Raw genomic sequence first — 26833 nt, forward strand, 5'->3', positions numbered from 1 at the left:
TTCTGTAGTTGAAGCAATTTTATGTGTCTTATTCAATGCCAATCTTCTTGGGTTGTTTATAAGGCTGTATTAAAATCGATTTCAAGAGTGTGTGAGACCTTTTTAACTGGCTTCAGGGCCTCTTTGCCTCTCAAGTCTCAACTGTCTTCTGCCTTCATTAATCTTCTAAAATGTTTCATACTAGTATAATACTATACTTGATGGTGAATAATGTTGAGAGTCCTTCAGTATATGTTACTGATTGAATTTGATAATCACATTATTATCAATCTCAGAGACTAGGCAATGAATAAGCTGCTTGTTTTGAAATGTAAATTATATTGAGTGTGTGATATTATATCATCATAGTCAAATGGAGTTGTTGGCAACTGCTTTTAAGGTGTTCTTACCACTCTAGTTCATGAGATAAATTTTGAAACCATATCTTTATAAGGTAGAACTTCTGTTGTGTCCAAGTGCTAACTTGTTGCCTGCTTGGTCTTGGGTTCGAAGTCTTAAAATGAAAGAAGTGTTTGATTTTCTCTCACAATGGTTCAGAGCATCTCAATTAAAGTTAGGTTGTGTGCATCTTAACTCCTCTCAATTATGTAGGGGGATCACACTAGGTCATACCTAGGGAATAGGGATTGCCTAATGGCCTTAGATCTAAATTTGTTCCCAAAAGGTGTGATCTGAAATCTTCACACTAGATTTGTTCCCATACCATGGGTGTGTTTTCATCCTTTTTCCCCTTGCCCTTTTAAAAGGCATGTCTTCTCTGTTTTAGATTGAACGTGGTGTTGCAGTCAGTAAGTTTGTCACTTATCGTTTTAGATTTTAGAAGATTTGTGATTAGAAATTGCTCAAGAGGGTTGTAATAATGACTCCAAAGACTGGAGAAAGAAAATGGAAGGTTTAGACTAAAGAGTGAGGGAAATGAACAATTTTGTATGTGCCATTTCTCTGGTGCCTTTATTAGAGTATTATCTGGTGCTGGCATAAATGTTTTCTTAGTCTCTTGATAAGCATGAGCATCCTTGGGTACTGATATTCTTATGTTTGTTTGCTTCAACAGCCATCCGCTCAGATACAGGCGAAGAATGAGAGTGTTCTCAGGTTGCGTTTGCTGAATAACTGCTTTTGATTGTTCAACTTTGCACTGACCTGGCACGTTATACCATATGTAGTGCATCACATATTTTGAGTAATAAATAGAGCTGCAGAAGCAGCAGAACTTTGATATTCTGCTCAGAGACATAAATGTAACATTCCTCCCCACCACATTTTGTTGTCGGATATTTGTTTTCTGGTTATTAAATGATGCGATTTCAAAATGTATTGATTGTAGTTTTGTTTTTTTTCTTGTGGGAATGAAAAATAATCATAATATTCAGCATCAGGGAATAGTATTCTCCAGCATACTACACAGACCATAGTCCATAGATATTAAAGTAAATAATGTGGAAGTTCTGGCGACTGTTATCGCCGGCAAGCGTCACACTTGAGGATGGCCGGCGCAGGTACCAAAATCCGGCCATCGATCCAGTGACCTGAGCTCTTCCCTTCCGATTTAGTTTACAATTAAATGTTTATGTGAAAGATAGGGAGAGGTTTTGAGTCTGGGTCTAATTTGTAAAACATATTATTCGATACAAAATTTCACTGAACTACTATTCAGATTTTTATGTCATGTATAGTATTTGAAGAAGAATGCCTTTTGAACATTCGAGATTCATTAACTTCTTGTGGGGCTACTGCTAGTCTGCTACCCCCAGCTAAGTTGTTAAGGCAACTGACCAATTATAAACAACATCGACTGGTTTAATTAATAAAATTCATTAACTTCATTTAACTATTCTATTTATAGACTTATAACTTCAAAATACGATTTAAAAATAATTAGAATTTTATAAAAAAAAATTCATTTGAGCCATAAAAGAGTAAATTCAGTAATTTTAAGTATTGATTCTCGCTTTAAGTAAGTTAAATAAAGTAATTATGAACAAATAATGTATTTAAAAAAAAGTATTGATAGTAATAAAAACAATCTGTCAATTATAGAACTAAACTTTTCTTTTTGAAAACAATTATAGAACTAAACTAAACTATTCAGTTATGAAATTTGCGAATTTACGGAAAACGGCGAGAGAGAGAGAGTGTTAACCACCGCTACCGCAGCAGCGTCTCCAACTGCACCCCACCACCATTGCTTAGCTGGGTTGGCCAACCCAACAAACCCACTCTCTCTCTCTATCTGTATATTTGTTCAATCTAAACCCGCCAACTAACGCGCCATCTTCGGGATCGTCTACTTTTCTTCTTCTCCTGCTCCAATCATTAATGGCTACAATTCCTCTCTCACCTCCGCAGCCTCCTCTCGCGCCGCAGATCTAACTCATTCGATTGCAGCATTCTGTCGTCGTCAATCGCGCATTTCAGCCCTAGTACTTCGCCGCATTAGCAAATCAGTTGCGAGTGATTTGGCGTTCATGGCTACCACCTTGAAGTCTTCTCGGTCAAGGTCACACGCGTCGGGGATGCCGGCAAAAGGGAGCGCTAGGGATGCTGGAACCAACCTCGAGGAGAATCTCAACATCTTCAAATCCGATAGTTTCGACGCCGATGTTTATGTGCAGTCCAAATGTCACTCATTGAATGAAAAGGTCCTCTAATTTTCATTAATTTTTGTCCTAACTTGGTTTGTTTGTTTCATCAAATGTAGTATTACCGTTTTATTTTTTCAAAGCTTAGTACTTCGATTCACGGCTTGCTAAAATATACTCTGCGTGTTATAAGGAGAAACCTTGATTTTGTGTTTGGTTTACACAATGCTGCTCATTCTCTGTTAACCTCTTAAAACTGCAAGTGTAAAAGGTGTTTGCCAATTCGTTTTCTGTATGATGCTCTTGTACTAACATATTCTCTGGTTCTGAGGTTATTTAAATAGCCTCTGATTTTGACCTGCTTATCAATACAGATTGCCAACTGATGATTACCATGTCATTATTCTTTTGATTAAATGGAAATCAAAGGCCATTCACTCTACTTAATGCAATTTTATTTCCCATATTATTAGTTTTAAGACAGATATCCCAGACATTTTGTTATGTCACGCTAGTATGTGACTATGTGAGAGATGCCTTTATTTTGGAGGTCGAGGATAAATGTCTTTTGATTTTTCTCGAGGGAAATTAATCTAAATGATCTTTGGCTTACCAACAATTAATTAATTTGTTAACAAGAAATGCACAATATGGTGTACCGGTTGTATATGATTGAGGTCAGATTTAAACAGCAATAATATTTAAAATATTCAAATTCATGGGGTGACCAATATGTATAGCTTTTATTATTGATCTGGAAAAAGAGAAGTTAAAATGGTCTAATGCAATTTGTATTATAGGGAGGGTACACCTTTGTACACACGTGGCTTTTCTCCTTTGTGGATCAATTAAGTATATGCTTGTAGATATCGATGAATGGTCGATCTTTCAACCTTTAGTCGGCTTATCTGCTTTGTAATTGTACATGTGGATAACATTATTGTAATCTATTTGCTTCTAGAGCACATTATATCTGAATTACAGATCTATTTTATTTCCGTTTTTATGAATGTTATCATACGGCAACAAAATAAGTTAAAACTTGCCTTTTAGGCGGTAAGCAAGCAAAGAGGTTCAGCAAGTTCTGTTTTATTCTGCTTGGCCTTTCTTTGTCTGATCAATTTAAATTTCAGTGTCATTCCTGTATAATGATACCTGAAATTGGGGTTAGTATGTTCATAGTAACTAGTAAGTGAAGGGATATTTTTTCATGGAGTGCTAAGAAAGATCTATCTATCCAATTGTGTAATGATTTTGATACCAAGATGTATTTCTGTTTTCAGGAGATTAGGCAATTATGTTCGAATCTTATGGATCTGAAAAAAGCCTCTGCTGAGGAGATGCGCAGAAGTGTCTATGCTAACTATACTGCTTTCATCCGGTGAGCCAATTTTATAGCTATTTTCACCTCTGGTTTCCTTAACCTCCTTTTGGACATTTCTACTCATCACAAACCCTGTTCTGGGTTAATAAACAATTGACTTATTATTAGTTCACTTGATGGTGAAGATCATGGTAATGCATTATGAAATTGAATGGGGAAATACAATAGCCTCCTCAGATTAGGACTAAGTTGCATTGAGCTAACATGCATCTGGCATATGCAAGGGCACTTAATTTACTTTTACCCTCACTGTTTCAATTATTTCCTGGTAATTCTGACAGACATTCTTTTTTGCTTCTATTTCTTTGTCCAATTTGCAATTGCAGGACATCAAAAGAAATTTCGGATTTGGAGGGTGAACTTTCATCAATTAGAAATTTGTTATCCACTCAGGCCACTTTAGTCCATAATTTAGCTGAAGGTGTTCATATTGATTCTTTGTCTGATTCTCTTCCTGATTCTGCCACCAATAGCAGTTCCAATGATGAAATAAGTGAACCTTCAGATATAGAGAACTGGTTAACTGAGTTTCCTGATCACCTCGATGTTTTATTAGCTGAGAGAAGAGTAGATGAAGCCTTGTCCAGCCTTGATGAAGGAGAACACATAGCTTCTGAAGCTAAAGAAAATAAAACACTAAGTCCTGCCCTGCTTTTAATGCTACAAAATTCCATTACTGAATCTAGGCAAAGGTTAGCTGATCAGCTTGCTGATATTGCTTGCCAACCATCTACTCGTGGTGCTGAGCTTCGTGCTGCTATTTCAGCTCTTAAGAAGCTTGGTGATGGTCCTCGTGCTCATAGTTTATTACTTAATGCACATTCTCAGAGATACCAGTACAATATGCAAAGTTTTCGTCCATCAAGCACATCATATGGAGGAGCATATACTGCAGCACTCTCACAGCTGGTATTCTCTGCTATTGCTCAAGCAGCCACTGATTCATTGGCTATTTTTGGAAATGAGCCATCTTATACATCCGAGCTCGTAATGTGGGCTACTAAGCATGCAGAGGGTTTTGCTCTTCTTGTTAAAAGACATGCACTAACTTCATCTGCAGCTGCTGGAGGCTTGAGGGCTGCTGCAGAGTGTGTCCAAATAGCTTTAGGACACTGTCAATTGTTGGAAGCTCGTGGTCTTGCACTTTGCCCAGTGCTTCTGAAGCTGTTTAGACCTAGTGTTGAACAAGCACTGGACGCTAATATAAAACGTATTGAAGAGAGCACTGCTGCTTTAGCAGCAGCTGATGATTGGGAACTTAATTATCCTCCAACTTCCATACGTCAATCTTCTGCATATCAGTATAAACTTTCAATCAGTGCTCATCGGTTCAATTTAATGGTTCAGGTAAATGCTTTTCCTCTTTATTGCCTAAGAAAAGAAAACAAAATGGAAAAAGGAAACAAATAACTATAAAAGGAGGCCTAAGTTACACTTACCTTCCCCATTGTTTCTTGTATTCCTTTCATTTAAATCAGAGTTTTCATATTCATAGTGTTAGGATATTGATAGATATCTCTGGATTTCAAATAAAGTTTGCCTTCCCTCTACCATATTGTTTGTTAGCATGTAGCTATAATGTTATATGTTTCCGACTTTTTCTATGTAGTGTTCTTTGACTTAATTATTATTCTGCAATAATTATACTTTTTATACTAAAATGCTGCTATGCTTCCCTTTGACTGTCCACTAAAAAAAGAAAAAGAAATGAAATGCCATGATACATGTTTTATTACTATAATCATAATATCATATGTTTAAAGTCAGATCTTATTTGGTTTTGCTTCATTTACTAATATCATGTTTGTTAACATTACGGCATTACTGGGAGGTTGTTATTACTTTTGAGATTTCGTCTAGATGTATGCTGCTAGTACTTGCAATACATTTGGAGGCATGTGGTTGAATCAAGTTACTCTAATTGCTTGTGCAGGATTTCTTTGAGGACGTGGGACCCTTGCTAAGTATGCAGTTGGGTGGAAAAGCTTTGGAAGGTTTGTTTCAGGTCTTCAACTCTTATGTTAATACACTAATAAAAGCATTACCTGGTTCTTTGGAAGAGGAGGTGAGCATTGAAGGTTCAGGGAATAAAATTGTCCGAATGGCTGAGACTGAAGCTCAGCAAATTGCTTTACTTGCAAATGCATCATTACTAGCAGATGAGCTATTACCACGTGCTGCCATGAAGCTTTCCTTCAATCAGGGTAATCACAAGGATGAGTCTCAACGAAGATCTGATAGGCAAACCCGACATCCTGAGCAAAGAGAATGGAAAAAGCGTCTTGTTAGTACTGTTGACAGATTAAAAGATAGCTTTTGTCAACAACATGCACTGGATCTTATTTTTACTGAGGAAGGAGACAGCCATCTTACTGCGGATATGTATATAAACATGGATGGTAATGCAGATGAGATGGAATGGTTCCCTTCTCATATATTCCAGGTATATCTTTTATCCCAATTTATCATCAACTTTAATATAACCATTGTTTTATTTTTATTATTATTATTATTATTGGGCCAACTCAAGAAATAGTGATCTTTTAATTGTGGTTCTCTTTGTTAAGTTTGTATCCTAATACTTGAAAAGAGAAGCATTTCATTGACTTTATATGGTTGATCATGATACCATCAGGAACTCTATGTAAAACTCAACAGGATAGCAGCCATAGCTGCAGATATGTTTGTGGGCCGGGAAAGGTTTGCAACATTGTTGTTGATGAGGCTCACTGAAACTGTCATCTTATGGCTTTCACAAGACCAGAGTTTTTGGGATGATATTGAGGAAGGACCAACGCCTTTAGGTCCTCTTGGTCTTCAGCAGGTTTACATACTTCATATTCACATTATTTAAAACTTTTATTCAATGCTGGCTCAGTAACTGTATGTTAATACTTGTTCAACTTTGTGGCAGTTCTATATGGATATGACATTTGTCAGATGCTTTGCTTCACAAGGCCGCTACTTATCTAGGAATTTGCTCCGTGTTGTCAATGATATCATATCTAAAGCAATGTCTGCATTTTCTACAACTGGGATGGATCCATACAGGTATGCGAATTACTTTATCTAGAATCATCCTTTTGGTGTTAATTCCTTTTTATGTTTCGGTTTGGGCTATCAAACATCTTTGAACCTTCCATGTTTCCTCAACCAGCCAAGATTAAGCTGATTGATGAAATGATACTAACTAAAAGTTTAAAACTTTAAAATAGTTTTGGAGTTGAATGGTAATGAGAAAAGTCTTAACTATAGTAGCATTATCAAAATTAGTAATCAGTTGCAATCCCTTGATCTTTGTGGCAATCGTATTCAGTCCTCTAGTAAGTTTATTAAATTTTATTTTTAGAAATTGTAAAACAAGAAGCCTTGAAAAGCTTTATCTCATAAAAATTCATGGATTTTGTTAACTGCAAGGTTTTCTCTGAGTAAACACCATAGCTACCTTTTTTTTTATGACCTCCTGAATCCTATTCCTAGTTGCATTGCCATATTCAAATAAATCTATCTCCAAAATGTAAAATCTAGATAATTACTCGTGTGACAGTTGAACTATAGAATGCACAAGGAGAGATAAAAACATCAGCAGCCAATGCTTTTTTTCTCATATACAATGTGTTTGCATAGTATTTTAGAAACCAGTGAAATGTGGCCTCACATCCAACGGGGAGCTAAGATGACCAAATTAGTCTCCTTTTAGTTCGTAACACATTTTAGTTACAAGCATAAGATACATTCGGGAGGAAGAGTAATAACAGCCGTCCAAGTAGATTTCTCATCCTCATCTCCTGCTTTTATGTTTAGACAATAATAAATTCCCATTTTCTGTTCTCACACCAATGGCTAGTACATGTATGAGTTCACAGATGTATTGACCACCAAAATGTTTTGCAGTGTGCTTCCAGAGGACGAGTGGTTCACCGAGGTGTGCCAGGATGCAATGGATAAGCTGAGTGGAAAGCCTAAAGCTGCAAATGGGGAACGGGATTTGAACAGCCCGACTGCTTCTGTCTCAGCTCAATCAGTATCTTCTGTGAGATCCCACGGGAGTTATTGAGGATTATAATAATGTTTACACCGTTGTAAAGTAAATGTGGAACTCATTTTCATCATCTTTAGATTAGCCTTTTCTTGTCTCCATAATAGAGAACTCATACCTTCACATCAGCTTTCTTCTTCTTTTTTTTTTTCACCTTAAAAGTGAGAGGCATTAAAGAGTTTTTAATTTTTTTTCTTTCGAAGAAAATGTGTTCCCAGTATTTGGGGGCATTTGAATTGGAAAAAAATTATTTGTAGATTTTGTACTCAAGTGTAATGAGATTAAGAATGTGTTTCAAATGTTAAATACTCCCTCCGTTTCCGCCTCACATCATCTCTATTAAAGTGTCTCGTTAGGTATCCAGTTCAGTAATGAAACAAAATTAAAATTATTTACAATTTAATTTTTTTTCATATTATTTAGTATTAGTATATATATTACATTAAAAGAACTATTAAACAACAAAATAAATTTAAAAATAATATAAAAAAATACTTAAGAAAATAAAGCAAAGAATCATGACAAAGACAATAGAAAGAATAACATTTCGAATTGGTCCGTTTCGTGATATAAGATGCAAGACATAATTGGGGTTTCAATATTACAAGGAAATAGTTTGTTAACTTTGTTTACTAACTGAAAAAAAAAAATTAAAAATAGATAAAAGAAAAATATAAAACATTCCATATGTATCATGATTATTGTATTCCTTTCAATCCAGTCCTTCTACAAAATATAATGAAGCAGTTGCCATTTCCAAACTAAAATATTCATTAGTAATGTAATAATAAATATAAAAATTATAAAAGCAGGTAAAAATACATTTGAGCTGTAGTCCCTCACAAAAATTTAGCCCATAACTACTACTACTAGTGTGGAAAGCTAAAAGCATACAAATTTTCACTACTACATTCTAACTGACCTAATTCAAACACAAAGCACCCATTGGCAACTTATAGGTTGGCACGTCAAATTTCCTGAACCTGTTATGAACACAACAGTGCATACTAGTCCAAAATTCAGTTCCAGTCATGTCTTGCAATATAATTAAAATCAGTAGAAAGTAAGAAGTATCAAAGAGATCAGAGCAATTCAGTCTCAAAATAAAAATAAAAAATGAAAACTCCCAAAGACACACAAGTTTTAAAGAGCTCCAAGTCAAAATGCTACATTCCACCAAAATTCCATCATCTAAAGAAATTTAATATACCTGACAGAAGACTTTGCATCCCTGACTTGGATAGAGGTTGCTTTAGTTTGTAAAAAGTCCCTGCAAAAATGAACATGGACTGGATTTTCGAAGATTCTTTGAAGACCTGGACGCGGGTGTTCTATAAGATTGAATGGATGGGGGGTGTTAATGGACCCAAACTATAATGAACCTATGATGGTAGAAATGTATGATCTCCATTGGTAATCATGACCATGATGTAGGTTTCTAGATAATAGCTAATCATGATCATGATGTATATGATAACTTTCCCATTAATCATGATAGAAATAGTATGATAATGATAATTCTAATGGTAAACAAGATCATGATATAGGTTTCTAGTCAATTAGTACCATGATATGTTAATGACATTGCTGTAGGATCAAGCTTTGTGGAATGGCATGTTTGCTAGTTGCCTAACTAAACTAAAAATGGACAATAAAAATGATATGAAAGACATCAATACATCTAACAAAGGAAGCATTAATGACATCTTAGGTAAATATGGCATAGTGCAAAGTCAAATCACATAATTTCTACACTAAAATTACATGCACCCTTAATTTAATATGTCGCAAAAACATGAACCCAATGAAGTTAGCTTTTCTTGCCATGCCACTGCCTCAAATGCATGCCCTGGGTAAACTATAAGATGGTCCAAGAATATGCTCATGATGCAACAGTTTGCATTCATTCACATGAGAAGAGATGCTAATGCTGATGACTTGATGATTACATGGATGCATGCAACAGCTGTCCATGATGCATCCTATCATTTAAGGATTTGTATTTGTCAGAGCATAGAGAACAGAATACATCCCCTTCCAGCTACTGGTAGGTCATAGGTGGTGGAGCTCCATTTGCAGCAGGGGAAATGTGATTGAAATCCTTCCTTTTTCCAAATGGATTCTTTGAATATGTAGCTTGACGTTAAGGAAAACCATGGGCGTCCATGTAAAAACATCTGCATAAAGAACATGTATAATTGACACAATGCTACATGAAGAGCATTACAAAATAGCCTTATACTTTTCTCCTTCAAGTCTTCAACCACTGGTGACAACTGACAAGCCTTATCTACAGCATGCATTTTGAGATGCATACCTATAATGTATCCACCCCCATTTTAAGTGTCAAAGACACTTTTTTTGGTTGTCAATTTGACTAAAATTTGGGAAACTTCAAATATTGATAAATTCAATATTTGAAAATAAAAACTACTTATCACAAAAGTAAATGAAAAGTATTACTTGTCAGGATAATCAAAATTTTGAAATGTATCAAACAAACATATTAAAAATTTAGTTACGGGATGACCCTTCAAAAAAACTTTAAATAAAATAAAATGGGAAAGAAGAGGTATATACATTAAGAGTGTGTGCCTTTCAAACCTACCCCCCTAAGTGTGATAGTTCTTGACCAAAAACCAAGTGCAAGAAGAGAGATCTGGATACGAAAAAAGGAAACTAAAAAGCTGCCCTAATTCTCAGTGTGAATTTTACTTAAATAAAGAGTGAACATGATAGCAAATATAACAAAGAGATCAAATTAACAGAGATAATTCCCAACCCACAGGTAAGAAATATTGAGAATGTCTGAAAAAAAGCACTTAAAAACTCAAGTTCTAAGATGTCTCGAATGGAGAAAGGATATTGAATCCGCATGCCAACAGCACCAGAACTAGGTATAACAGCACCCTGCAAGGTATGGTGCACATTGGTGGCACTCTGCATATCCTGCAAAATTATGTGACTTTGAATAACAACATAGATAACAGAAGCTGCATAGAGAAGAATAGAACAAGCATCTGAAAGAAACTTCATTTGTGTAGCCATTATAAACTTACTTCAAACTCAATGAAACATACAGTATGCCTTTCCTGTCTCAATACCTTCATCTGCTTATAACCAGGTTGCCTGTCAGACAATTTTTTGGTGAAACAAACAAAATCCAGTCAATAACAGGCGTGTGAAAATTTGTACATGACGTAGATCAATTAGATGAAGATGCAAAATCCCTACGCAGTGAACAGGCCCCTCAACTCTTCCTCATTTATGTTCTCTCCAAGATTGCCAATGAAAAGGGTATTGCAAGGAGGATTATCTTTTGTATTCTACAAGAGTAAATCAATCATTATTAGCAATTAAACACAGGACCAGAAAAATGGCTCATTCATCAACAGCTTCCAGAAGCAAAAACATAAAAACAGAGCCATTGCATCACACATTACCTGGACAGGCACATAGCTGCTTGGTGCTGCAGGCATAGGAGCAGGAACAGGCATTGGCACAGGAGGAACATGGTATCCAGTATATGGATCATATGGTTGAGGTGGTGGAGTCATGTACCTGTGCCATATTACTAATCAGGTCCATATTACAAGTATGACAACAACCCATCCATGTGACTTAAATTTAGTGTAATTCAATTAAGTTGCAGGAAATTGTGCTGCAATTTTTTGTGAGAATGGAGTACTCTTACGCAGGTGGCCCCCAAGCTGGTGCAGGTGGGGGGTGAAAAGGGGAGGGACTAGAGTACCCAGTATGTGTATAATCACCGCCAGTCCGCATCCGTTTGCTCTGGTCATAAGCATTTGAATCAGCAACAATTCCTGCAAGCAAATGATAATTAGCACAGGGCCAATATTATAAATCATTTAAGAAATTAAGAATTAAAAAATTAAAAAAAAAAAACATCTGACACAGATACTGATTGCCGGCGTTGTTCAAGCAATTGTCAGTACAAAATATGACACTGACACGTTCCATTGAATTACAATTCTAATATTTCAGATTTTCCAGGGAAATGAATCCGCATCTCTAACCATGTATACTAATACAATGAATCTATCTGCTGCAATGAGAATCCTTCTCTCAGCAAGCAAAACATAGTGTGCATAAAGGAAAGTTATAAATTTCCTAGCACAATAAGTACTTCACTTTTTCCAGCTATGTTATTAAGTGCCTTATTACACAGATGGCATGAATTGTATGCAATGAACAACATAAGAACAGAAACCTGAGACCCTACCTCTTTTAACAAAAAGGTTCTTTTTGGCCATCTCAGTATGCAGCACAGATTTAGACTCCGCATCAAAAACCATGTCCTACAGCCCCACCATGTACTCAATAAGGAGGGAAAAAAAACATTAAAAAAAATGAATGGAAATTGTATAAGAAAAACCAGTAATTGCCTGAAGGGCATCCTTGGCAGCAATGGCGAACTGAGGAGTGGAAAAAAGAGCAAACCCCATGGGGTGTTCGCCTTTAAAGTTGACCTGAGATGCTTCGTAACCCGGTAGCCACCTAAGAAGGTTCTGGAGTTCTCTCTCCTTCACGTCCTCCGGCAGCCCGGAGATGAAAATCGTACGCACCTAAAATCCAAAGAGTCAAAAACCTCCAAATATCGCGCCTTTCTTTCGAGCAAGCATAAAAGCATCAAATTTCCACACAAAATAAATAGAAAATCTCCGTGTGCTTTCGCTGTTACCTCGTCGTTAGGGGGACGATTAGGGTCATTAAGAGGCATTTGAGGAACGTGCGGCGGCGGAGGAGGTGGCGCTGCAGCGGGAGCCGGAGCTGGAGCCCATTGCTGGTGGTACGGGTGCATTCCGGTGCCGGCCATCTATCGGAAAATCAACCGATCGATCCGTTTACAGTGCACGGCAATAATGGCGCGAGACGACCCGAAGAAAACCCTAGAGAGATTGCGCGAATAGAAAGCAGGCCGTTCATGAAATTCTAATATTTGCGTGCCAGTCCCTTCAACGTAAATATCCTTCTATTTAAGCCCTTAAGTTAATTATGGATTTTGTTCTTTTGTCATATGTGATATAAGTTATAACTATCACTAATTTTCAATGTTCATGTTAGTTCTTTAACTGTTAAAACTATCAAATTTAGTCATTTAAGTATTAAATCATTTTCAATTGTAATTCACTGTTAACTTTTCTCGTTGTAAATTATTAACATTGACGATAAAATTAAAATGTCATGATCATCGCGTCAATTGTTTATCACGCATAAAAAAACAAAATCCTAATTTTATTATAACTTTAATTTCACCTTTCATTTTTAACTATTCATATACAGAAAATCTTACAAGCAAGGGATTGCATTTAAAACTATTTATTTAATATTTAAAGATTAAACTTGTTAGTAGTTTTAAAAGTCAATGACTATAATTAAAAATGAGTAATAGTCAAATAATTAAATCCAAAATAAACACTAAACTAAACTAGATTGACAGACTCGAACCAATAAATAACTATACATCCATAATTCATAATATACTAAAATAGAGATATAAACATAGAAATCCATCTCATTTAGCAACCACTTGTGAAAAAGGTTCCATTCAAGCATTTATACATATAACACCACCATATGTGAAGTACACTATCTCATAACACCAAAACAAAGAAATCACTTTCCTGCCTGTTGTCTTTCCCCCAGAATCCTCAAACCAGCATACCTGCACACATTCAATAAACATCAACCCTAATACCCAATAAAAACACATTCGAAAAAACTATAAGATATGATACATTTAAAACGATTCATTACTTCAATTGCAATAAAGTTGTCATAACCACAACTACAAATTCTCTTACTAATCCCAGTTTGAACCGAATTGGTCCAATTAAGGGGCAAAATGCTAACCACTATCCCTATTCGCACCAGATCGGTTCAATTAAGTGTCAAAATGCTAGCCACTAATCCCCTTTCACACCAGATGGGTCCAATTAAGGGACAAAATGTTAGCCACTAATTCCCGTTCTTAAAAAATGAGAGTGCCCGTCCATCCACACCAACTAAACTGGTTTACAACTATAATTTTTTAAAGAAAATGATGAATTAGAGAATGATGTAGACCAAGTTATGGTTACCTTCCAAGCATGAGAACGGTGGCTTGAGGGTTGGTTCCCGGAGAAGTATTAAAAGTGGAGCTGTCGATAACCCTGAGACCATCAATTCCGGTAAATCTGAAATCACCATCAACCACTTTTCCGACGACGCAGCCGCCGTGGTAATGCCATATGGTACTAACGGTTTCACGGCAAAACTCCCCCATAAGATTGTCATCCGACTGGTTTACCGGCAATGCAGGCCCGACGTACCTGAAATCCCTTTCGCCAAATCTCTGATCAAACTTGAAAACATCCATGGACCGAGTTTTCAGCAATTCCCCAATCATCCTGGCCCCGCTTATACACTTCTGCAAATCGCCGGCGTCGCTGAAGTAATTGAACCGGACGATAGGGTTCACCCTGACGTCGGGGGAGGCCAATCGGAGCGAACCGGTGGACGCCGGGCCGGAGATTTTCTGCATGAGGGTGGCGACGGCGAGGTAGACCGGAGACGCCGGAGCTCGGATGAAGACGGAGTTGACAGGGGAAGCAAATGGGATGAAATTGGAGGCGGCTTCGAGGTATGAGCCGGAGCCGGTTATGCCCACCACCTGTATGAGAGAATACTCCAGAGGGATTGGAGGGACAATGGAAATTCCGTTCCTAGGGTTATCGTAAAGAAACTGGCCGACATTGGGGGTATGATAAACCACCGGAATCCCGAGAGAAGAGAGGTAGAGACGCGGGCCGATGCCGCTGAGGAGAAGCAGCTGCGGGCTACCGAGAGCGCCGGCGGAGAGGAGAACCTCGCCGCTTTCCCTCACCATAGCGTGGTGGAAAAGCCCTAATCTGTCCCGGAAAATAACCCCAATCGCCGATTGATTCGACCCGGGAGAATAAAAAGTGGACGCCAGGAGAATCCTCTCCACGGTGGCAAACACCCCCACGCGAATATTACTCGCGTTAGCAAAGAACAGCAAATCCACCGCACTGTGTCGCCGCCCGGAGTTATCAAACGTCGACGCGCCGATCTTGGTGCCAAGAACGTGGTGTAACGAGAACCCATTGTACGGATTCACACGCGCTTCCAACAACCCATCTCTCACCGCCGATTGCCAGCTCTTAAGCTCCGGCCGAAACACGATAGCCCTCTCCACCCACTCATACGACTGATTCACCAACCCTAAATCCCAATTAATCCCGGAATTCCCATAAAACTCCTCATCCGCCCTGCTGTAGAAACCGGCGTTTATGGCGCTGCTACCGCCGAGAACGCGGCCGCGCGCGTTGGGGACTCCATCCTCGGAGATGAAAGGCTGAGCAGGGGAATCAAAGGTGTCGAATTCCGATAAGGTGTTGAGAAACCCCTCTTGGGTCATCAAATTCGGATCCCCAAATGGAACGCCGCCCCTTTCAAGAACCAGAACTTTATATCTCTCCGATAACGTCGCCGCCAGTGGACAACCGGCGGTGCCGCCTCCGACGACGATGTAATCGTAGTAGTCCTCCCTCGGCATCTCTATTGCATCCCTCACAAAATCCAGATAAAACGATTCTGTAAAAAATCAAAAAAAAAAAAGATGGAGAATTAGCAGAAAATCAAGAACGAGAAGAACAGGAATATGGAGAAGTAATTAATTAAATTAAATTAAATTAAATTACCCCGTGTCCGTTGAGAAAGTGATTTGGGCAGAGAAATGAGGGTGAATAACAAAAAGACTTCTAATCGGAGAAGAAGAACCAATTTCACCATTGTTACAGTAATGAATTGAAGATTGGAGGATTTTCAGAGTTGTGGAAGGGGGCGTAATGGCACAACTCAGGAGTATCTTTTGGCGGGAAATTCAGTTGGATTTGGTCCATTTGTATAAATAAATTATAAATCTTCGCATAAGCTAAGTGAGAGATTATACTCTTTTCTATTTTTGGTCTTTACAAATAAAACGAAAAAAAAAACAAAAAAATCACTTACTTGAGATGCTTTCGAGGAATGTGAAAAAAAATCATGCATGGATACAATTTTTGTTAAGAATGTGAGGAACTTGGTTCATTTGTTACAATAGATGAATTAGGACTAGTTCGTTTTATACTATAAACAAGGATTAATTTTAGTTTTTGACCTATTGATCGGGTCGATTAGATTTAGCCGATTGGCGCGTACATTTTGTTCAAAATATATAATATGCATATATACTCTACTAATGAGTAATGACCTATGGATTATCACATTAGAAACTTTGAAACTAGTTTTATGCACATTAAATTACTATGTATTTACTATTTAACTATCTAATTGCCTAACTAGTTTAGTATTCCCTCTGTTATATTTATTATTTTTTGGTTAAACCATTTCTTTGTTTTTTGCTTATTTATCTAGCATTTTCTTATAAATTTTAAATTTGATTTGTTGTGTTTAACGGTAGTTTCTAAATATATAAATTTTTTATATTAATTATAAACTTAATATTATGAAAAATTAAATGAGTTAATTCTATTTTTGGTCATAGATTTTTAGGTGGTAGTCCGCTTTTACTCCTTTTTTATAAGAAAATCCTCATTTGGTCATAGTATTATTGTGACATGACCATTTTTTATCATTCATCTACAAAATCATTGAAATATCGTTAAATACAAAGACATTTCGATCTGTTTAATACAAAGTAGATTGACCGGCTAAATTTGTTATGTGTATTTAAAAAAAAAATTATAATTAAAGACCGAAATGCTTTTGTATTTAACGACATTTAACCTATTTTGTTGATGGAGGACAAAAAATGATCATGCCACAATAATACTATGACCAAAAGTAGATGTTCATAATAAAAATGACTAAAAGTTGACTGTTACCTATAAATCTATGACAAAAAATGGAATTAATGTAAATAACTTTAATCAAGCCTTGTTAACCGAACTCGACACATAAAATAGGACGGATAGAATAATTTTTTTAGGGTAAAAATTAAAATACTTTAGAATTGTAAAATTTTATTCGTTTCAATTTGGAAAATTAGTCTTACTACATAGTAGTTGCAAAATATGTAAATTTGTTGTTATTAGTCATTAAAAAAAATTTAATGATTATTGATTTGTTCATTTTTCTTTTAATAGTATTTGTTAATTTAAATAGTTGATATATACGGAGTAATTTTTATTTTTAGACTATAGACTGAATCAAACTTTTCTGGTTTTTTTTTTTTTTGGTTGGAACGTGGCCAACATGGTCCAACAAATAAATGGGCCAACGGTGGGTCGGGCCAAACCTGCTTGTTTAACCCTTTACTTGTTGGTCAACAAACAATAACAACAAAATTATTTTGAGCATAAATCATTGTTATTATTTTGAGCATAATAAACATACAAAATTATTACTTAACAATTAATATAGTACTACTCACCCTGTCTCATTTTTTTTTGTTTGAAAATACCCTATCTCATTTTATGTGGTTGGTTTTGTAAATAATGTTTGAATAAAATTTTATTAAATTTAATTATATTTTTCATAACATTAAGTTTAGTATTAGTATATAAAATTTATATATGTAGAACATATATTCAATTTAAAAGTACAATAAAATACATAAATTTAAATTTAAGAATAATAAAAAATAAGTAAATTAGAAAGAATTGTTTTGACTAAGGAATAATAAATCAAACAAGTAAAAAATGAGACAAGAAGTATTATTTGAAGTCAAAATCATTATTATAATTTAAGTTAATTCCATTTTTTGTTCTAGATAAAATGAAATGAGATAAAGGATGTATATTATTATTATTATTTAATCCTTAAAAAAAAGACCAATTATAAATTTTAAAACAGAATTATTTTTTCCTAATCTGAGCGGGAAAAGGCTTCTATGTGTGTATATATAGACCTATGATCACTCTTCCGATTCTTCTAGCTTTTCAATCTCTTATACTTATTATCTTCTTCCAACAACTCATACTCTCTCTCTCAGGTAATTGATTCCTTAATTTCCATGGATTCTTCAATCCCAACACCGGCAACCTCAGACAACTCCTCATCTGCGGCGGCGATTTTCCCCACTCCTCCTCCTAATTATCCTATCAACATCTCCGAACTGAAGTGGACCTACCCCGACAGCATTGCCATTGCGGTCCTTTCCACTGTGCACAAGGCCTTCCACCCGCCGAGTGGCAACAACTATGCTTTAAAGATCCAGGAACCTGGGGCTTGGACCTGTGGTCCAACAACATTTCAGCAACGAGATACAGTTACTCCCAAACCTCGACCACCCCAACATCATCAAATTCTTTGGCTACGACAGGATCGATGATAAATATGATGAGGAAGGTAATACCCGTACCCAACTGGTTCTCGAGTATATGGACCTCGGTTCCCTCGAACTGAAACAATTCCCGAATGAAGCCTCTCTCTCTGCCGTGACCAAACAGATTCTTTCGGGTCTTAACTACCTACATAATCGTAACATTGTTCATCTTGATATCAAGCCTGCCAATCTCCTACTTAACTCTCAAGGCCGGGTGAAGATAGCGGATTTCGGGACTTCCCAAATCCTGGACTACAAATCTGTGGAAACATGCAAACTCTCCTCCGCAACGGAGGAATACATGAGCCCTGAGAGGATCCAGGACCTCCTACTGCCCAAGGCCCATGCTTATGCCGGGGATATATGGAGCCTCGGGTTAACCATCTGGGAGTTATATGTGGGTGAGTATCCATTAGGTGAGCGCTTAAGAGGAAACTTGCGCGCTGTCAACAAAGCCATTTCCGAGTGGGAGTCCAGGTCTCCAGTGATGCTGATGCCGGACACCACTTCGCCCGAGTTAAGAAATTTCATTGGCGGTTGCTTGGAGATAGATCCTGAGAAACGGTTGACCGTTAGGGATCTGTTGGGCCACCCCTTCATTTCGCGGTGTCCTCTGATCTGAAATCTTTGATGTGATCTTGGCATTGGCGCACTAGTTGCTAGCTCCACTTCTTCTTCATACTTCACTTCCCAAGAATAATTACACACTTATCAACTTCTAATATATTACTTGTAGACTATTCTTACCTTTTAGTTTGTGCAATATAATTAGTTTACCATGTCTAATTACAATATTAAATAATCAAGTATAGTATAATTTGTGTATTTTGAACGTTACTGTTCAATTCAATGTGAAAATTTTAGTTCTCGTGTTAATGTCATGTTATGACAAGTCAACCTCCGTGAAAAATTTAATTCTCTTGTTGATGTCATGTTATGACACATCAATCTCTGTGAAAATTTTAGTTTTCATGTTAATGTCATGTTATGACACGTCAACCTATTAACTCACATGGACGCCAACTCTTTTAGTTCTTTTTTTTTTTTTTCAATTTAAAGAGTTGATTAAAAATTTTTATTTGGCGAGATTTATCTTTTAAGCATTAGGAAAACAATATGATAGCTTAGGAAACTTTCTTAAATCCAAATTTGTTAACTCTTTTCTTTCCTTTTTTTAAACATGTAAATCTAGCTTGTACCCCTCGGGGACATATTGGAAGGGGTTCAATTTTTTATTCTCTATCAATAATATTGTCAATTTAATTTGTCATCCTGTTTTCTCTTTAGATTGTTTTACGGTTGTGTTGGTTCGTCGATTGACTACCCCATGATCATCCGATGACGACAACAAGTTGTATAGTTTATGTTTTATTAAAGTGATTAATTATTATTGTACTCCGTAATATTTATATTTGTATTGAGAAATTTTTATTTATATTGGCAAATAATAATTAAAGGATTTTTAAGTTACATATAATATACAAAGTTATAAAGATAATTGGTGAGAAATTATTTGAAAAAAAAAATTGTTGGTTTTTACACTACATAATGATAATTATAATAGTGCATTATAATTTTTATTTATGTAGTTATTAGTGTTATAATTTACTAGTACTTTCACTCATGTGATGCACATAATTGATTTGTTATAATATATTAAGAATATTTCGTCCATACGATATATTGAGGTACACTTATATTTTGATATTCAATAAGTATAATTATATTAGCGAAAAATTCACCTAGGAGTAATGGAATAAGCTGGCCACCCCCCATCACCCTCCTTCGCCGGAGACGAAGGAGAAGGGGGGTGGCCAGCGTTCTCCCCCATCCCATCCTCCTTCGTCTCTAGCGGAGGCGGAGGAGGAGGGTGGGGTGACCGTCGTTTTTATTTTATTTTATTTTTAAGTTTTTAATTTAAAAATTCTTAAAATAATATTTATAATAAAAATTAAAGAAACTAGTGGTCACCAGTGACTTCGACGAAAATTTGGCTGGAAAATTTAATGACAGGACCAAGTGTGATACAAATTGAATAGTTATGCACCTAATTTAAAAATGTTAATAGTCAATGACCAAATATGATACAAGTTAAATAGTCATACACCTATTTTGAAAATTTTAATAGTCAAGGACCAAAACTGATACATGCATTATAGTCAATAATTAAAAATGATATTTTCTCTAAAAATAATTACACGACATATTTTTGTATTCTCATTACATTGATTGAATTTTATTATAATTTATTAAGATATTGTAATGAAAATAAAAAATTGTTTCTTAGCCATGTAAATATAAAAACGTAAGTCAAATCATCATTAACAAAGTAATATTATGATTCAATTGTAGTTTTTCCTTTAATATTATATATCTTAAAGGTTTGAATATAATTTTGTTGTGAAATTAGAAATTCCAATTGCACTATTTTCTCGACATACCAATTTATTTTAACATTTTCTCTTTCTCTTAATATGCTATATAATAATAATAAATAAATAAATAATAATAATATATTATTGAGTCACACATCTCACAGATCTTTTAATGAGTGAGATGTGTCGAATTTGTGATAATTATTTATTACTTATAGTAGAAATAAGGATGTTTATTACGTAAAATTTATTACCATTTTAAAATAAATAGATATTTACTTATAATATATATTATACGTAAATTTTATAAAGAGGACGTTATTAAATCCAGCTTCTAGTAAACTGTCAGGGAGTTGGTGATTTCACAATTCACACTGTCACTTTCTTCAGAAGGACATTTTATATTTATTTAGCGCTTTAATTTGTTGATTAATTAGATTGTACAAGATACAAATTAGGCGCTATCGCACCTTCCACGAAGCTTCCTCCTCCTCAAATTTTCCCCCTCTTCTGGTCTTCATTGCCGACTCGCCGGCATCTTAATGCCAGTCGTCTCTTTCAACAACAAAACAAGTCTTGCTTCAACTCCCTCTCTCTCTCTCTGCATATACATATTTATGCACAGATATTAAGCATTGCATTCAGTGTATGTGCGTGAATGCATAGATAGGAATTAGGATACATATATTTAGTTATTTAATCGTGATTTTTGGCGTTGACTTCGTTGATACTCGGCTCCGGGAGTTGAAATCAGTTGAAAAGAATAAAGAAGAATCGGTTGCGGTCAGGGAATTTGTTCTTTAGCTAGGTAAATGTTCAGTTTCCTGCTGGGTTTTGACTTATTTGATTCATTTTTGGGAAAAACTTGATCTGCTCGTTTTGGTTGGAGTTCACTCGCATTGACTCGTGGTCGAATCGATTGCGCGGTTCTGATTAAGCATTTTAATTGGAACACTCTGGAATCTGTAGTACATTGAGAGTATTTATCCCGCGTTGGTTAGGTAGAAATTATCGAATGCGTTTAATGCCGATTTGGTTTTATTTGCTGTATATTTACTTTTGATTGTTTTGCTAACGTCTAATCAGTTATTTTATTGGCGTGATTGGATTATATATATTCATTTTGGTTGGTCTGACTCTGACAAGATTGGGTAAACTAAAAGTTAAGCAAATTTATGGTAAAGGGCATTGTTTTGCCTCCTGATTGAAGCTTATCATGTAATGTATTGCGACAGAAGTTCTGTGCTTTACGGGCATTGGATGGTTTGTTGATGCGGGAAGTCTTAAAGATCAAAGATGGGATCTGGAGAAGAAAGTTTTGATCTTGAATCTGATGAGGTCCCCCTTAGTTCATCTCATGGAACAAGTAAAATGGAGACTTTGCATTATGAAGCACCTCATAATCATATTGCATCACCTAGAGCTTTTCTCTCTACAAGATTATTGAGAAAGATGCGGCAGATCAGTCTTCTCAGAAGTATTTACATTGTTTTAATCAGAGCAAAGATCAATGTGTTGCTTCCCTTTGGCCCCCTAGCAATATTGCTGCACCATGTTACTGGGAAACATGTAAGATTGCTTTTTGGCCCTTCCAACTCAGCATCTTCTGATTAGCATTACGACATAATTAACACACACGAATGTGATCCATAGCTTGCTATTTATGGTTCTCTCTTATGCTGTAGGCATGGGTCTTTTTCTTCAGCTTAATGGGAATTATACCACTAGCTGAGCGCCTAGGATATGCTACTGAGTAAGTTAATATGGAGAACATTTTGTCTTCAAAATTTAATTCTATTCTGTTATTGTTTGTTTCTTCCCTGTGCTCATTTAGGGCTTGCTTAGTAATGGCAAGTGTTTTCCATTTTTCCACTTTTTTTTCACAATTTTCATTCTCTAATTGGAAAACAAAGTTGGAGAATTGGGAAGGGTAAAAAACAGCTGAACAGGCAGAAAGCAAAAGGCAGGTGGGCAGTATATTGTTCATCAGCCTTTTTCCATTTGGAAAACAACACAAAGCTGTTATCTGATGTTGCTAAGAAAGTTGGAAACTTTTTTTCCAGTTTTTGTTCAGTTGGAGAATGTTTCAACTTGAACATGAACTCTATTTTTTCATTTTTGTTTTCTATTTTTCCAGAAAAATGGAAAATTTTCCATGAACTAAACATGTCTTACCTTTTCATTACCTTAATGCTGCAGGCAGCTGTCATTTTATACAGGGGCAACAGGTATTGTTTCTCACGTACTGGCACTACTTTGATTATCTAGCCAGGGAAATTCAATCATTTTTTTTTATATAACTAAAATTGCTTTTCCTGGAACTCATCATAGATACATCATACATATTTCTTTTGATGTGCAGTTGGTGGCCTTCTAAATGCTACTTTTGGCAATGCAACTGAAATGATAATTTCAATATATGCATTGAAGAATGATATGATAAGGGTTGTTAAACAATCATTGCTGGGTTCCATTTTATCGAATATGCTATTAGTTCTTGGATGTGCCTTCTTCTGTGGTGGGATTATTCACCACAAAAAAGTCCAGGTTTTCAACAAGGTAGGCGATATCCATATGAATTAATAAATTGGAGTCAATTCTTTTGTCTTTTACATGCTTCTGGGTCAACTAATTCACAATGAGATATTGCAGGCAAGTGCTATTGTCAATTCAGGGTTATTGTTGATGGCAGTGATGGGCTTATTGTTTCCTGCAGTGCTTCACTTCACTCGTACAGAGGTCCACTTCGGGAAGTCAGAGCTAGCCCTTTCCAGATTTAGCAGTTGCATAATGCTAGTTGCATATGCTAGCTATCTATTCTTTCAGCTCAAGAGTGAGAGAAGTCCATACAGTTCAATCGATGAGGTGAATATTTGTGCTAGTCATTATAGGTTGTCTTTGTTCCTTATTTCTGTTACATTCGTGGTATTGTTCCTTCAAAGGTATTTGTCAATATGCTGATGCTTCAATCTTATTCTACCGCCCTTAGATATGGATATATGTATATGCTTATAATTACTATAGAGGTTCAGTGCTGCTTCCAGAACTGTGCTGAACTGTTGGTTCAGGCTTGGAACTGGCAGTTCAGACCCAGAACTATGGTCACCTTTCAGAAGATGTTTTGTGCATATTCTTGACACCTTGTTTAATTGCATTGGCATATGTCCAGGAAGGAGAAAATAATGCAGAAGATTCTAATGAAGAAGAAGCCCCTGAGATCACACACTGGGAAGCTATTGGTTGGCTTGCTATGTTGACTATATGGATTTCTGTATTATCTGGTTATCTTGTTGATGCCATTGAGGTAGAATATTCTTTTTACTTCTGTTTTGGACTTCTCTAAGATATTGAGTCAGATGTCTCCTCTTTCTTCTTTTTTGTATGTTGCTTATTGCTTGTGGATTTTCAAATTTAAAATTAGTGTGCTTCAGGATAACTCAAACAACGATTACTCTTCTGATACACACACAAAATTCCACATCTGGTATTTTTGGTAGCCATTTGTGGTTGGATTGTACTATCATGTGCCGCTGGCACTTTGATCCCTTATTTGTATCCTGGATTTTTCTCCTCCCAGATGTTTTCTAATGACCTAATTATATATTGATTGGTTGAGTTAAGAATTTTCAGGACAATTAGCTTAAAGCCATTCTAGTTCAAGCAGATTCTTTGGTTGAGATTAGTTGAATAATTCTCTGTCTATTCAGAGGGAGATTTGATTTGCAGATGTTTTCTCTTGTAACTTGTCCTGACCATTTACATGATTGTTCTTTTTCTCTATTTACAGGGAGCTTCTGTCTCGCTGAATATGCCTGTGGCTTTTATAAGTGTCATCTTGCTTCCAATTGTGGGTAATGCTGCAGAGCATGCTAGTGCAATCATGTTTGCAATGAAAGACAAGCTTGTGAGAACTTTAAAAAATCTATATTGTCCTTACTGCCACTTTGTTATGCTGAAGTCAGTAATGAATATCATTTTTTGTGCAGGATATCTCACTTGGAGTTGCAATTGGATCGTCCACTCAGATATCAATGTTTGTGGTAAGACCTTATATTCCATTTTGGCACTTGTTTGGCCCAACTGAATACTTTTTTTAAAATGCCTCAATTAGAGCTTCTTGAAAAACAGACATTTCCCCCTTAATGTTCAGTGTTTGGCCCAGATTGTACTTTTTGGAGTAGATAAGCTCCAAAATAAGCTAGGTTCAGCTAGCTTAGGATTGTCTTTAGAATTCTAGTACTAAAGGTTCAGCTGAAATATTTTATCTAATATGGGTGAACTGATTAAGCTTGTCCCTTTGAAAAATGCAGATTCCATTTTGTGTAGTTGTTGGATGGATCATGGGAAAGTCTATGGATTTGAACTTCCAACTTTTTGAGACTGCGACACTTTTTATCACAGTTCTAGTGGTGGCATTTATGCTGCAGGTTTGGTTCTTTCTCAATCGAAAATGATAGTTATCTTAGTAATTATTTTGCATACCCATTAGATATATAATTATACCAAGTTTCACCCCTTTCCTTCCTATTTCTACATATAGCTTGCACATTTTCCCCAATTTCTATGAGGAAACAGAATATATGATATTTTGCTTTATTTGATGCAGGAAGGGACATCAAACTACTTTAAAGGGCTCATGCTTATACTATGCTATCTCATTGTTGCTGCAAGCTTCTTTGTACATAATGATCAATCAACTGGTGAATCCCATTAAACTATTTACATGATAACATCCATGAACCTTCATTCTTCTTCTGTCATTTGATAATTTGCATAGTTATTTTTTTAATTTTCTACGTTATTGTACTTCCTCATTTGGTAGTGACCAGTTTAGTACTATAGTTATTGGCATTATCTCTTCCTCACAACATCTAATTATCACTTTAGACTCTTTAAATCCAACTCGCCTTGTATTGGCAATACTCAACTGGGCATAGATTAACATTTTGATTGTTCCATAGCTACTATCTGGATTCCCTGTCATCAGCTAGCTCTAAATTTGGAAAATGTCCCTTGTTTGCAGATAAACTCTAATGATACTTCGCTGTACTGTCAATAGTCCGATTGAGAAGTGAATGCTCCGTTACTGTGCAGAAATGGGTAATAGCGTATAGGCGATCATTGAAGCTGTAAAGCTCTGGACATAAATGCTATCGACTCTACACGTATTTTTCCACGTATCCTTTTTGTTTAGACAATTTAGCAGTTCATATTCCCCCGTCAATGTGACAAAGCTCGACTTGTGGTCTTCTAAGGACAAAAGTAGGAAGCATATACAAAGGACATTGGCCTGGCCTGGCCTGGCGAGTGGGCTGTTCACTGGTGCTGTGCTATTGCAAGAAGTGCCGACTTTTTACCCTGCCAGACCTTGAAACTGTAACTTTTTTCCCCATTATTTCATACTAAGACGTTGCATAATCCTTGCACATTGTTCATATCATTTGCTGTTCACTCTTATGTGGTTTTGTATTGTATACGAATATTCTTTCTAAAGGCTACATGAAGATTCTTTATGTATGAATCTGCAAACAAGCTAAGGTTTCCATTGTTTCGTGATAAATTAGTTTAATCTATATCTATATTTCCCAAATCCCATTCCATTGAGTTGTCGACTTGTGCTAAATGAATGCTTTTTGTCTTAATTAAACGTTTAAACTGATAGTATATTTATTATTATTTTTATGTAATGGTGGACATGACAGACATCATGTGATTTTACAGAAGTTTGCTACATTGGATCTAGGAAGGTTGTGAATATGATAACCTAAGCCAGGTTGGGGTAAAGTTGTCATGCTGTGAATATTCCATCTAAGATGAGACAACAGTTTACAGGGAGGTAGATCATTACAGGTCTTCCATATTCTGTGGGTGTGTCACTTCTCATTTATCAAGTAATTTCTTTTAATGGTTTGAACATATCAATAATTTTTATATTTCTTAGACAATAAATAACTATAGTTATTTTTATAGGCAATAAATAACTATAGACTAAAATAAAGTTTGCTACATTAATGTCCACAGGCTAAAAGATCTAACTCTACGACCAACATTATTGAGATTTATCTCACTCTTATCTTTACACCACTACCACTAAGTTATACT

General features: G+C 35.9%; 5 protein-coding genes across 6 annotated transcripts; 3 read left to right on the forward strand and 2 right to left on the reverse strand.

The window, feature by feature from the left end:
• The first annotated feature begins 2154 nt into the window (after nt 1-2154).
• Nucleotides 2155-8333, forward strand: LOC115997162 (exocyst complex component EXO84B-like). Its single transcript, XM_031236668.1, has 7 exons — nt 2155-2642; nt 3866-3963; nt 4293-5313; nt 5900-6409; nt 6602-6790; nt 6881-7017; nt 7861-8333. The coding sequence occupies exons 1-7, from the start codon at nt 2469-2471 to the stop codon at nt 8021-8023; spliced, it is 2292 nt and encodes a 763-aa protein (XP_031092528.1). The 5' UTR covers nt 2155-2468; the 3' UTR covers nt 8024-8333.
• A 441-nt stretch (nt 8334-8774) lies between these two features.
• On the reverse strand, nt 8775-12962 carry LOC115997049 (RNA-binding protein with multiple splicing 2). The gene is made up of 9 exons (XM_031236503.1): nt 12708-12962; nt 12412-12591; nt 12249-12324; nt 11700-11829; nt 11449-11566; nt 11240-11331; nt 11065-11134; nt 10872-10954; nt 8775-10137 (listed from the first exon to the last, which is right to left on the reverse strand). The coding sequence occupies exons 1-9, from the start codon at nt 12840-12842 to the stop codon at nt 10047-10049; spliced, it is 975 nt and encodes a 324-aa protein (XP_031092363.1). The 5' UTR covers nt 12843-12962; the 3' UTR covers nt 8775-10046.
• Nucleotides 12963-13519: 557 nt separating this feature from the next.
• Nucleotides 13520-15841, reverse strand: LOC115996468 ((R)-mandelonitrile lyase-like). The gene is made up of 3 exons (XM_031235692.1): nt 15730-15841; nt 14107-15622; nt 13520-13691 (listed from the first exon to the last, which is right to left on the reverse strand). The coding sequence occupies exons 1-3, from the start codon at nt 15818-15820 to the stop codon at nt 13643-13645; spliced, it is 1656 nt and encodes a 551-aa protein (XP_031091552.1). The 5' UTR covers nt 15821-15841; the 3' UTR covers nt 13520-13642.
• Nucleotides 15842-18411: 2570 nt separating this feature from the next.
• Nucleotides 18412-18978, forward strand: LOC115997025 (mitogen-activated protein kinase kinase 4-like). Its single transcript, XM_031236473.1, has one exon. The coding sequence runs from the start codon at nt 18412-18414 to the stop codon at nt 18976-18978; it is 567 nt and encodes a 188-aa protein (XP_031092333.1).
• A 2237-nt stretch (nt 18979-21215) lies between these two features.
• LOC115996832 (vacuolar cation/proton exchanger 2-like) lies at nt 21216-26321 on the forward strand. Of its 2 annotated transcripts, none has more exons than XM_031236255.1 (12): nt 21216-21539; nt 21970-22300; nt 22417-22484; nt 22931-22959; nt 23094-23290; nt 23384-23596; nt 23901-24035; nt 24519-24635; nt 24718-24771; nt 25042-25158; nt 25338-25431; nt 25755-26321. In XM_031236255.1, exons 2-12 carry the CDS (start codon nt 22028-22030, stop codon nt 25763-25765), a joined length of 1308 nt encoding a protein of 435 aa, XP_031092115.1. In that variant the 5' UTR covers nt 21216-21539; nt 21970-22027; the 3' UTR covers nt 25766-26321. The 2 variants fall into 2 exon arrangements, with proteins under 2 accessions (XP_031092115.1, XP_031092114.1); XM_031236254.1 differs by having other exon boundaries at nt 21217-21539; nt 21967-22300.
• The last annotated feature ends 512 nt before the right edge of the window (nt 26322-26833 follow it).

Source organism: Ipomoea triloba, chromosome 11, assembly GCF_003576645.1.
Source record: "Ipomoea triloba cultivar NCNSP0323 chromosome 11, ASM357664v1".
Classification (NCBI taxonomy): Eukaryota; Viridiplantae; Streptophyta; class Magnoliopsida; order Solanales; family Convolvulaceae; genus Ipomoea; species Ipomoea triloba.